Raw genomic sequence first — 13,753 nt, forward strand, 5'->3', positions numbered from 1 at the left:
TCGGCATATCTGATATCAGCAAAAAATCCAATATCGTGCATCTCTAACTGAGACCCGGGGTGACGAAAGCAGCTGCTCGCTAACGGCTACGTGTGTTTACAACAGAGAGGGAGGACAGACGTCTCACTCTGCTGCTGTGGACGGTCACGGAGCAGACACTTTCAGTTTATAACTGTAGCGTCTGTCATCCAACTAGGTATTGATAATATGCTTAGTATTTTACAAATTAAAAGTTTTATTATTTGATGAATGTGGGCGCTGATACATGATGTGGTGGAAGATGGCGGCGCACACAGACTCAGCAGCTTCAAGCTCTCCCACACGGTGTAGATACTATATTTTCTTCTATTTTTATTACCACTTTTATCATATTTCTGCACTATGTGGCTCAGAGACATACTTCGCCGTTTTGTTGTTTTATACAATGACAAAAATAATGAACTAAATGGGTTTTAAAAAGCAAAACGACGGTGGGGACAGTGGGCAAGTAATGTAATCAGTGTATGCCCGAACACCGTGTAACACCGGTAACACCAACTACTGTGGCAAGCCTAGTCTGAACATGGCCTGAATCTTTTGAAAATATAGTTGGTTTGCTTTTTCATTATTGTTGTTTCATTTCTTACTGAAATGTGACTTCCAGCCAGGTTTCCATAATCGAAAACAAGCAGAAATCAGAACCCATAAAATCTAAGAAATGCTCAGCCCTAGTGTTGTGGGAACCATTTATCTTCTTGACTGCATTACGTAAAGTCAGAAAGAGGCAATAATCCATTCAAGCTTTCCAAGACCTTCACCGTATGACAACTCACTGTGCTTGTTTGTTTCCCCTCACTACATATTAGCAAATGAGGTTCCACATTAGTGTACCGGCACAAAAAGAGAACAGTCTGGAGGCCAGATGGAAGCCCGGATCACATGTGAGAAGAACAGGAAGTTTCCGAAAGCCCTCGAAACTCTCCTCCTGTTCCTCCTCATGTTCATCCATTTCCCAGGCCAGTGACAGCATCTCTCACTTAGTCTAATACTTCTATACCAAGAGAGACAATGTTTTCTTCTCCTGAGTGCCAGTTACTAAACCACTCACTGACCCCAGCAATCTACAGTTTTACTGCCAGTTCCTGACCTTAAGCTGTAGCCTGGGGGGCTCATGGGAATGTGGGTGCTAGACCATGATCAAAGCCAGTTGAGGTACAGGCCCTTTAAGGCTGCCATGTGCAAAACCGGGAAGTACATTGAGATTTCTGTCTAAAGAGATAGGTGGAGTTGGTGGTGGGGTCTATAAAAACATTCAACACATGGATATACAATCAAGACATGTCTGAGCCAAGTGCACTAAGTAAGCTACAGATTAATCATCAGAAAGAAAGCATTTTAGCAGGAAGGGAGTATGGATTTATGGGAGAGCGTTTGCACACACTGTAGAGCTGTCACACATACGGTTTTCATGAAGCTCTCGTGTGTTTGGGTGTATGTGTAGGTTCTACTGTGAAAATGCAATTACACGAAACCCCTAACACATGAACTGGCACATGATTTCTTTGTGCAGCCTAATGTGTATGTGCTGGTTTCTTTACCTGGCTGGCCTCAGATGAGGGTAAAGGCTGGTTCTGGGTGGCCCTGGGATCACCCAGTCTGCTTGAACAGAACTCTTTAACTCTGTGCCAGTTCATACACTGGGCTTAACAATTGCTCTCACAGGAACCCACTCACATTTCAGAGCAGACAGAGCGAGCAAGGAAGCAAGATACAAGTTAGAAAGAGAAGGGCAGAGAAACAGTGTCACATCAAAAGACTGAGAAGAAAATGAAGCAGGCAGAGGAGGCAAGGCATGACATCCTGGACCTATATCATCGTTCTATGACACAGACATTGGGTAAACAACCCTGACTAATTTAGTAAAACAAGAACAATTCAGGCAGACAAGAACTAGGATACATAGTTGATGAGCCAATGATAACTATCATTTGATACATATTCCAAATAGTTTTTAAGCATCAAGAAAACAGTCAAACAAATGCAAAATGTATAAGCATGGTAGCGGACATTGTCCACATGGTATTTATTTCTAACACTCTTTGAATTACCAAACATCTGATTACACTGTAGAACTATTTAAATACACTGGACAAAAGGACTGTAATGCTATTGCAATGAAAAAGTTTTCATGTACAACCAGTGGAAACAGGTGAGTACCTCACTAATCAATAGAATATTTGGGTAAAAAGTATTATTTCAGTGCTGGATTAGCACTAAGAAGTGCTGCACGTAAGAACTTAGCTTGTATCCAAGCTACAGAGGGATTGGTTCACAAATGTCACAGTATCTGTGTATTGAGTACCAGTCAATATGAGCTGAATACTAAGCATTTCCTCACATTACTCTCCACTGTGCTGGTGAAAGCGTGCAGTGTCTGTGGCCTTTTGTTCCTCTTAGTCATTCAGTGCGAGCCACCTGCTCTGCTTGGGCTGACTTCGATTTACGCAGTGTTGGAAGTCGAGGGGAAATTTGACAAGGAACTGGACAAGACTCTGTAGGCTGCCGAACCTCAAACAAAACCTGCTATAGCCTCTACTACTATGTTGTCCCTCAGTTATCTTTATTAAGTGTCTGACTGTTTCTCATATGCCTGCTTATCTCTCAATTGTCCAGTGTTGCGTGTCAGACCAGTGGGCAAATGAAGAACATTTGCTTGCATTGGCTGGTATTTCTACGCCTCTACAGTGGACAAACAAAGCCAGGATATTGACACAGTGCTGGCAAAGGGCCAAGGCACAAACACTGCATCTGTTCTCAGACTCAAGAAGCTGCACAGCACTGACCATTTTTCACTTTCTTAAGAAAGTGTGAGTGTGTTTGTCCATTCCACCCTTGACTCAACCCAGATGTAACATGTAGCTGCTAGCTTTTCTTTAACTCCACTGAATGTTTAGTGAGGCATCACGTACTGAAGCGAGAGTGTCAAAGAGGAAATCTGAGGAACTCAGAGTTGGGGGCCCTCATTAGATTCTTGTTCCTCTGCAAAGGTTACATTATTAAACTTCTCAGTTTTGACTAATTCATGTCAGTCTTGTTTTGACAAAAGCTTCAGGTTTTTGCTTGGAGAGTACAGCTCAGATTTTCTTTACAGTAATGAATCGAATGTAAAACAGGGCAAGCCAAATTATATTCTCAGTGATATGAGTATAGAAGAAAATGAGTATTTGCAGGGAATTGGGGATGTCAGTTTCGGTTAATTTTGCTTTCGACAGACCGACACCCATTAACTGGTAACTTCGTTTGTGAGAGCTGTCCCGCAGTAAGTGGTCAGAGCTAGCTTGTCTGCCCTGGCTAGCTTGACTTTTAGCTCATCCTTCTTCTCCTCAAAGTGTTTTTCAATGCCCTTCATCACAGTAGCTCTAGTAAATGGCATAACGTACTTGGGCTCAATCCCTCGCCCACACTGATTGGAAGTATACTGGTCTCAATTATTCAGCACACCAACTAGGTGATGGCCATGGACTGGCACGCATCACACTTTCTCCCCCTGACTAGCAGCGACGTGACCTTTGGGTGCGACTGCGAACCATCCTCGGACATGGCAGCCAGGTCCTTGTGCTTTATGTGGTACAGCATAGTGCTAGTACCGTATTGGTGCCCCCTCGGCACTTATTTTCTCCAGCTGTTAACAGTTATAAGACTGCCTGTTTGTCTGTTTGAGCTCCTTGTCATCTGTGACAGTGGTACTGGGCAGCTTGACATATTCTGTTTCTGCAGTAAAAACATCGGAAGACGCTTTGGACTCATTTTCACTCGTCATGAATTTGCCTCTAATGGCCAACGTGGCCATTAGAGGCAAATTCATGGGCAGAGCTCATAAGACCAGGAACATTTGACAAGCAGACAATTCTGCTGGCACAGACCAACATTTCAAAAATCCCAGGTTGCTGTGATTACTCAGCCCACAGTAATACCATTAAGAGGATTAAGAGGAAGAAAAGAGAGACAGGTGTTGATGCCTCTAAAACAAATCAGGATGTCTATTTACATGGGAACTAATGAGCCTCCCCATGATATTATCAGCATGAGACCACACTTTCCTATCAATAGAAATACAAGCTGGTTGGCTTAAACCTGCACTGACATTTCAACATAATGTGGTCACGGGTCTGTTTGTGTACTGACTACACACCTGTGTTTTTGTGGGTGTGCACTGTGTAATGAGCCCTCATGGATCTAAAATCAGTCTGTGACTCATTAAAACAAACATTGCCCTGGCTTCCCCAGGCCAAAGTCACAGAAGGCTAGATGTGTGTTTGTGTAAAACAAATGGGCTCAAAGTACATTTGCCTATAATCAGAACAGTTATGATGGGGATATGAGTGGGGATGTTATTCTCTAGTTAGCACTTGTGTGTGCAGAAAGCATATTATCACTGAAAGCCTCTCCAACCCCAAGTCTTTAGTCAGTACTTTCCCCTATTCAAATCAACATCAATAATTAATCAAATGCTGTCAGCAAGAGAGACCCTACACATGGGGAGTAACTGAGAACACAGGCTTTCTGCAGCCTGGTTTTGTGCCACTATCTTCCAAAATGAAATACTGATTATTTCTTATTATTCCTAATCTGTATTGGAAAAGAGACATTTCTTGTACGACTGGAATGATAAGACATTTGGACTAAGGATCTTGCAATTTAGTCTCTCACATCACTTTAGTAGCACTTGTTTACCTCCAAATCACTCTTGACAAACAACCTCAACTAAAAACGTATGCTTTAGGGAGCAGTCTATAGTTTCCAAAGTCTCTACTGATAATGACTACTGTTCTGCCTGCAGATGAGAATGTTATGGCAACCCATGGTGCATCAGATGTGGATGGACAGTAACATTCATACCGTTCTTATTAGAGAACATATACAAAATAATACATTATCACTTTGAATGATGGAGCGCAGTACTTCATCCCCTGGACTTAGTACTGGATACCCCACTGCCTTCTCACAGCTAGAACGAAGATGTCATTCAGGGGACAAACGCAGATTAACTGCACCTTTGGGCCTCAAAGAAAAACAGGAAACTTTTCAGCATAGCAGAACAGCAAACACACAAGGCTTACAGAAGAAGTCCTGAAATCTGAAGAAAACTTTTAAAATATTTGAGAGAATCATTCTTTTCCCCATCTCTCAAGGGAGCGCTGGGACCACACATCTCTTATGGAGCAGCAAGGTGAGCCAGAGGTAGTCACTGCTGCTTGAAGATGTATCAAGCGCCAGTAATAGCTCCTGGGTCAGAGGTCAAACAACTGAAAACGAAAACTCCCCGCAAATCATGATTCTGCCTTAGGGATGGGAACTAAACACTTAACATGCCAGCAGTCAAACGGCCCATGGATGACCAACCCTGGTCCACCAATAACAACACAGGGTGAGAGGTCAAACTGCTCTGTTAAGGCTAGGCAGGTATTAGGGGCACCTTGGGAATAGGGGAAGGACACAATGGGAGACATGTTGTCAAACAGCTGACAAAACAGTCAAAAGAATCATTTCCACTGAAAACAATTTGTTGTCAGGGTATACCACACAGACTAGGACACTAGTTGACCTAAAATTACTGGAATTACTGGTATAAATTGCATTATTATACGACTACATGAATGCTGAAAGTGGGCTGTAAAACAAACTGTTATATTTCAACAATATATTTTTCTCAAGGAGCCCTGTCCACTGGACCACACACGTAAAACGAGTGCTAAAAAGGCTTTTGTTGGCCCCCACAGGTGTGATAGCACTGTGGTAAGTAAGGTCATGGCTGCTTCCCTTACTATTGTCATGCTGACAGACTTGGCAGGAGTTGAGACATGGATGGAAGAAGCGGAGGGGTGTAGGCCATTGGCAAATATGGCATTTTTGGTTGGTGGACCACCCAGAGTTTAGTGTTAAACCCCCTGGAAATGACAACAAACATTTACCCATCTTCGTTAAAAAAAAAAAACCCTACACAATGAGGTTAAATGTAATCACCAGTTCACATAGGGAGCTAGACAGTTCAAACTGTCCAGAAAATGATGGTCAGGTGGCTTGTACTTTGTCTTAATATGAAAAGATGTCTTGCAACAAGATACAACCGCCACAGCAGAGTCTGCCCAGGGGCTGTCAGGTGCAGAGGCATGTCACTGCATGCATGATTATCAACACAACCACAGGACTTATTTATGCATATGACACAGACCTCTAATATCCTTTCAAATCACCACATTGACTTGTGAGTCAAAGAACGGCATGTCTTACAGAAAAGAACAGACAGAAAATACACATAAATACATGTTGATACTTTAAGAAGGTTTACTAAAGGCGAATGTGAGCTGGCAAGTGGGACGAGATGAGACAAGCCCAATGTTTTGAGGAGAAACAGTGACCTGCAACTTCTCATGGCATTCCTCTGAGACACACACACTAACGCAAAACATCCTTCTCTGTCTGGGGAAAGAGGTTAAAAGGAGTCTGAACAATACAAGTCAAGTCTTTTCTCTTTGTGTTTGGGCTAGAAAATCTTGAAGGACAAAAAAGACAAAGACAACCACACACCCTTCATCAAGAGGGCAGTGTTACCCTACAATGAGGAGGCAACCATGGCTGCACCTAAAAATTACATGATTTGGTCTTTTGAACTTCTCCTTGGGAATTATGTTAACTCATACATGGAGGACAGTCATTTCCCACAGCATAACCAACCTCTTGCTCATTCACTGTATGTTTTCGGAAACATGGTTGGGATGGTAAAGTGAGAATGTGTGAGAATTGCGAATAGGTGTTTAAGTGATGATGAATGCGTTTGTCTATGTATGTTATCAGTACAAGTGCCAACCTGTCCTGATACACCTCCTCTTGCCCAATGCATGATGGGATAGGTGCCACTCAACCTTCAGCCTGAATAGAATGAGCAGTATAGGGAATGGATATAGTGTGAAAATCCCTCTATTTTCCGCTTTCTAGATATTTTTGACAACACCACAATCCATGCCATGCATTTAAAATGTAATTTACAAATATGGCACTGAAAAAACGGCACTTGTCAACAAGAAACAAACTGACTTTAGGTGTATTAGATAAGTGTGAGAAAATACATAGTGGCAACCAGAGACACAGGCGCACAAGCTACACTAAATAACAAGTGTTTTGTTTCCTCAGAATGAGAGTCAGCAGTCAGCAGTAAGAGGAGAACGGGGAGCTGTGCCGACTCACTGTCTAATAAACTCTAATCTCATTAGACCTTTAACAGGCTCCAGCCTGGATTTAGACAGCAGGGAGGGAGGAGGTACACAGCAGAAATATGGGAGAAAAATACAGCCTGTGTCTGTGTCTCATAAGAGAAAATTACAGGTGGCTCCAAAATCCCTGACAAGCACTGTCCAGAAGGTCACGGTTACTTGTGGCCCTCCGTGGGAAATACAGAGGAGGCAAAAGAAAAGTGTGAGTGTGTTGAGAGAGCAGGAATGAATAGACCAAAGCCCTCTTAAAAAATTCCCAGTGGAAAGCAGTAAGTATGTGTTTGCCAGTATGTGGGCAGTGTGAGGGTGTAATGACGGGGTTCTGTCACACAGGCAGAGGTCAGCCAGCCGGCCAAGAGGAAAGGCTTCAACAACAATATGATGTCATCAAAGAGGGCCAGCGTGACTCATCGACCTCAGACGAGGGAGGTGCACAGGAATTTTAATGAGATACCTCTGCATAAGGAACCCATAAACAACATTCTTTTTCTCTGAAGAAATAAATCAACTACAAAGTGATAGGACAAAACACACCACAATCTTACTATAAAAATAACTGGGAACAAAAACATTTTGTTCAAGACAACTTTAATCAATCACCAGCAAATAATACCAAAATAGGCTGTGTTTTGCTTCCTGTTTGTTGAGAATCGATTCAATGGATTTGAAGATAATGAGAAATAATGGCACAAGGAAGGGGCTATCAAGTGTAAGAGGCCTATAAAAAGAAAAATAAAACTTTCCTTGTATAAAGCTCTCATTACCCAAGAAGAGAATGACCTAATTACATCCCCAAGAGCTTAGCAGAGAATAGTTTCTCATTTCCCATTACCTAAACACATAAAGAGACAGACAAACCTGAGCAGACACATAGCAAAACACACTTGCATTCAATAGGTAGTTGGCTGAAATGATTATTGTAAATTTAAGCCTCATCACATAACAATTATTTTACATATTAGGGCACTAGATGTAACCTAACTATGGCTAATGCACATCAACAATAAAAATGAACACTAAAGCTTTTATGACAAAGGCAGAAACAATCATATGAGAAGCTGTATTTGAAGTCTGCGGGAGTACAGGCTCAACTCTCCAGAGGACTGTAATGATAACTGAAGACATCCAGGGAAATCTCTTTCTAATTCCTCTCCCTCGTTGGCTCCGACCCCTGACTACCATGACTCCTGAACCCTGACCTTTGACTTCCAGACAGCTCCAATGGCTTTACTCACTCACGCAGAAATACCAGTGAGGTGTCTGTTCCCAATCTGTGCGAACAAAATACTGTGTTATATGAGTCAATAAGGGCAAGAGGAAGAAAAAACATTCGTGTAACGGAGCACCATGGAGGTGAGTCATCAACCTGACTGTGAAGGGCCAGACAACCACAGCTCGACATTCAAGACAAGCCTTTTCATTCCCTACCATCAAAGAAAATGCCAGGGCCGAGTGTCAAACAACTGCTGCAACCCTGGAGATAGTAAGAGGAGGGGCAGAAAGCTGACTGTGCAAGGTTACTCACTAAACATTTGTCCCTTTTGGTCCTGACACCTTCACTTAACACTCATCAGCTTCTGTTACTGGTAGTCATCCACACACACACACACACGAACTACACACAATCTCTCTTGGCCACTCCATGTGTGTCGGTCACTCTGTAAGATCAGAGGGGACCCAAGACAAAACCCTGTTGTGCATCTGTCAGGCAATCCCCAGCACTCTCCCCTCCCAGCCATTCTCTGGCCATATAAGAATCAGAGGTGGAGCTTTGCTTGAACAGGGGCACAGCACCAGAGGAACTGGTTCAAACCTTGAGTTACCACAAATATCGGGGGACAGACAACGCCGGACAATAAAGAAGTGGGAGTGAGGGTGTCACCCAGGGGCAGTGAAGCGTTCAGTCCCCATGGAGCACTGGCCAGGGATCAGGCCGGGCCATCAGCAAGAGCTTTGATCTCTGCCTTTTATGTTCTGAAAATGTTACACCTGCACAGCCATGTCTTTTCTTGTTCTCTGTCATTAGCAGAATGCCTTTGGGCGGCAGGAAAGACTCGAAAGACACCATTAGTCAGTAACATGACTTTCTACAAAATAGTTGGAATACAAGGAAAATAAGGTTTTGATTATACACACACACACACAACACTTTCCTATAGTGTGTATGGGAGAGCATTCTACCTTGCCCAGACTGAGGGACTATAATTGACTGTCAATCTCAAAAACATAAGAGAGGTGAAATACTGTGCTAGTTTCAAGTGTCTACCTCTTTATCTCCACTGAACAGGCTTTTCAGAATTGAGGGGAATTCCACAATGCACAAACAGCTTTTGAAATGAGCACAAATCTTCTGAAGTGATACTATGGCAAATGAGGCGGGTCCCCGGTAGCGATTTACAGCAAGGTCTCTGATCTTCGTACCTGCATGGCTCGGCAGATACATTATCAGCGCCTTGACATTCCAATGATTCTACACAGGACCTTGACATCTTTTCATCTACCCTATCCTCCCTTCGTGGAGACCAGAGCTGCTCAGAGAGGGGCCCACAGGTCTTCCACATTTTTTTGCTCTCTTTTTTTGGAGCCAGGTTTTCAATGTGTAATAAATACAAATATAATATAATACAATAATATATCTTAAAGCCATCCTATTAACTGTGATGTAAAGAGATGACAGTTTTTTGTTTTGTTTTTTTTTACTGTTGCTTAATATATTTTGAATGTATTTGAATGAAATACTTTATTTCCATAACAATTAGTCTGGGCAGCTCAGAGAAAGTAGCACATTCACACACAAATGTGGCTTTGAGTTTTATGACTTATAAACAGCAGCAGTTAGTGGGTACACAACAGAATAGAAAAAAACAGTAATCCCAGATTTCAATAACTTTCAAAGTAAACCAGTCATAAAACATAATGTGACCAATAATGTCTTGAAGAAAAGAGGGCTGGCGATTGACTTTCCCAGAGAGGAGTGTAAATAATCAAGAAATAAAGCACTTTTTTCTTTTTTTTTTTTTTAAGAGGCACAGATCCAATAAATTACATTAAAATAGCATGAACACACTAAAGGATTGCCATGACATCTGTTGGCTTCAATCTGGTTTCATCTTGTGTTCCATGTAACCATTAAGGAACAAAAATACTGTTGTATTACTATTAACCTGTGTCTCCATGGGCTTATAGAAAACGTAAACTACTCCTTGTTTTTATAAGCTCATCTCTCTTTCATCTGTTTGAATTATTCTGCTGAAACACAGACTCCTAGCATTTCACATTTTTCTTCAGCCTCTAAGTACACTTTCAGTACTGCAGATAATACAACCACCCTGTAGTTGCACCCTGCATTTCTCATATACATTGACCAGCAGCACTACGGCAGGGATCTCAAGTGCAAGAAAGACTTTGGCATGTGACAATGTCAGCAATTATGAAAGAACTGAGAAACCTCCTTACGGGAAAAGCCCAGCTGCACTTGGCGCAGAGAGCAGAATCATTTGCTGGCTCTACTATTAACTGCTCTCATTCACTGCCATTAGCAATGTTGGGCTGTTAGTCAACTGGCTGGCTTTTGGATCACCATGATAACAGTTAATCCGCAGCAAAGATTAGAGAGCCAGTAATGCAACATGCTGCTTTTAATCCACACAGATTTTCACTGTTTTGTTTCAGCTTGACCAACAATGGGAAACACAGATTCATGCTCACTGATCCATGTTCAGTCACAGTGAGTATACTAACCCGCACAAGGGTGCTCTTGGCTTGAGCTCGCTGGGGTTGTGCTCCTGGTGTGCCCTGGTCCCTGGTCCCACTGCTGTGTGCCCTGGCCACAGCTCCAGATGTACCATTTGTGCAGACTCCTGCCCCAGGACCAGCCCTTCGAGGTCTTTGCTTGATGCCATCCAGCAGGCGCACAAGGAGGATGTTGCTGGGGAGCTCATCCACAGCACACTCCACCAACGTCCGGCACTCTGGGCATCGCAACTCTCCACGAGAGCCTAGGATGCCTTGGAGACATCGGCGGCAGAAGGTGTGCTGACAGGGAAGAACCTTCGCCGAGGCATCTAACCGCTCCAGACAAACAGGGCACTCAAGCAAATCCAACAATACTGACTCGTCCATTCTCTGTGCGTTCTGCCTCTAACTCAGCAGAAAAACATGATGCTGGTAAGGTTGATACAGGACCAGTACTGTCACGTCACTCCCATGCCTCGGCTATGGCCATGGCATCAGCTAGAAAAGGAGGTCAAGACATGTAAATTAATCAACTGTGCACAAAAGAAATAGGTCATAGTATGCATGCAACAGACATCACATATGGCAGAAGCTGTGTAGTGTTGCTTCATCTGTTGAGCTTAAAAAAAATGTTACATCTCAGTTGCCCCACTGAAAAACTGACACAATGACGCCACATTTATTTTATTCTATGCAAATAGTTATTTAATACAGAAGCTACACTAGTAAAAAACCAAACTACTACGAACAAGAGATTAAAGGTCAAGATAATCTGATTTACTCGACAGCCGATAACTACACCTGTAAACTGCGATCCTGTATCCCTGGATCTGAACTTTTGCTAGTTCAGCAGCGAAAAGAGAAAACTACAGCTATGGAGCTGGACTGAAAGACTGTGATTTGTCTTTCAAGAGCGAAAACATGCTTGGGGATTTACCAAGAATGTAGTCAACTTACTTTATTTTAAGAATGATAAAAAAACAAATCAGCCAACATGTCCTCTGCTGACACCACAGGAGGAGTTTTCAATTGTAAAATCCACACAGTGTTTCAAACTTGTAACAGTGTAGCGTTACACCAGAAAAAAATGTCAATATTACGTAACACAGCACGAAAAACGTGTACTGTGACTTCAGTGAGTTTTTAGTCACTCTACTCAGCTCGGTCGTGTTTTCTCAGACATGCAAGACATTTTAACTACCAATGTGCAAAATTAAGTAAATTTGCTAGCAGGGACAAGCCGCTAGCGAGCGGGTAATGTTACTTTAATGTTGCCACCTTTCAACCGACTAACATTTAGAAGTTTTTACCACAACCAAACTTGACAAAAAATGATTTTTATAACTTCTCGGGCAAAAAGCATTTTATTTAAAACTCAAAAACACTTCGCCCACTAAATACAGCCCTGCTTACCTCTTCCAAAACAGGACTCCTCCTCTTGTTGCCTCGTATCTCCCAATTCTTGCCTCCTTGCTAACGTTACTAACTAGTTAGCAAGCTACCTAGAAATCTACAAGCCACTTATCTGGAGTGTTCAGCCAGCAAATACTATTGTTCTTACAAGACAGACTTTCATTAAAAAGCGTACAACGTATAGTAAAAACATACCTATGTCAGACGCTTAGGGAAACCTAACACGAAAAGGACACCGGCGAGGGAACGGGAGTGCACCGAGCGCCATGCTAGTTATTCTGTTCTGCGGGACTCTGCTGCTGGAAACAAGCGGAGAGGGGGAGGGAGTATGTGGGCTTCAAGAGCAGTCGGGAAAGAAGTAAATTACGGTGTGTGAAAAGTACACACGAAGCAACCAACACATTATCTGAGCTCAAACGTCTGCAAATACAGTAAGTTGAACAGTAAGTAAGTTGTGGATAATGTCAGAAATTGATAGAATTAAATATTAAGTTAAAAAAACAGGGAAATCAAACAAAAGGATGTCGTCCTGTCCTGACACTGCATTACAGGATTGTCATTTGTCATTATACCATTATGGAGGAAACTAACCACTAAAAACAAATACTCAATATAAGTATGGTCATTTATTTATCATATTACCTGCATAAAAGTACTTGAAAGCCAGACAGTAGGTCTACTGACGTTCACTATGGAATTTCCGAGGCGCACCTGAAGTCTGCGTCTAGTGTTGTCAAAAGGGCGTGAACTGAATCGTGTAATGATGTGTCAAAGAGCAGCATCTTTTCCCGGTCGGAGTGGAAAATAACTTGGTTTCCTCTCCGATATATGGCCAGCCCCATGGATATGTTATGGTTTTAGCTTAAAGCCAATACTTATGGTACTCCAGTAAATGGCATCTATTCAAATTATCACCATAATATTGGATTTTTTTTTGTGTTACATTTCAGAAGGAGACTCTGTTAGGTTGCAGTTTTCTAAACATCAGATACAGTTAAGAGAGGTGCTGACGTATTACTCTTTCTCATGGGCATATAGTAAGCATCAATTAGCGGCCTACGTTTTAAAGAACACTTTAATTCTTATTTTGCAATATACATCAGTTCAACAAGTACCGGAGAGTGAATAGGGACATCTGGTGGTGACATTTTCCAGAATTTTCTAGTGAAAACAAACAGATTTAAGATATCTCTCACTTTTTCTTCAGCAACAGTAGCCTGTACTGCAATTAATTCAGGGCACTGTTTATCAGACTAATACAAAAGTTAATGATACAATGATACAGTTGATGATAAAATGATACAGAGTCCTACTTTACAAGAGTTAATGTTGTGGCTATTAATGGGTTTAGTGTT

At 42.2% G+C, this 13,753-nt stretch overlaps 1 protein-coding gene across 2 annotated transcripts in view; it reads right to left on the bottom strand.

Moving 5' to 3' along the window:
• The window catches only part of sh3rf1 (SH3 domain containing ring finger 1), a 32,480-nt gene extending 19,779 nt beyond the window's left edge, over positions 1-12,701 (bottom strand). The window contains exons 1-2 of one of the 2 annotated variants that reach the window (XM_044361217.1): positions 12,594-12,701; positions 10,992-11,483 (exon numbers count right to left, since the gene is read on the bottom strand). In XM_044361217.1, the coding sequence (XP_044217152.1) occupies positions 10,992-11,372 (381 nt within the window). In that variant the 5' untranslated portion in view covers positions 11,373-11,483; positions 12,594-12,701. Of the gene's footprint in view, positions 1-10,991; positions 11,484-12,398 lie in introns of both variants that reach the window. The other variant, XM_044361216.1, reaches the window with a different exon arrangement.
• Positions 12,702-13,753: the final 1,052 nt, after the last annotated feature.

This window comes from Thunnus albacares, chromosome 9 (assembly GCF_914725855.1).
Source record: "Thunnus albacares chromosome 9, fThuAlb1.1, whole genome shotgun sequence".
Classification (NCBI taxonomy): Eukaryota; Metazoa; Chordata; class Actinopteri; order Scombriformes; family Scombridae; genus Thunnus; species Thunnus albacares.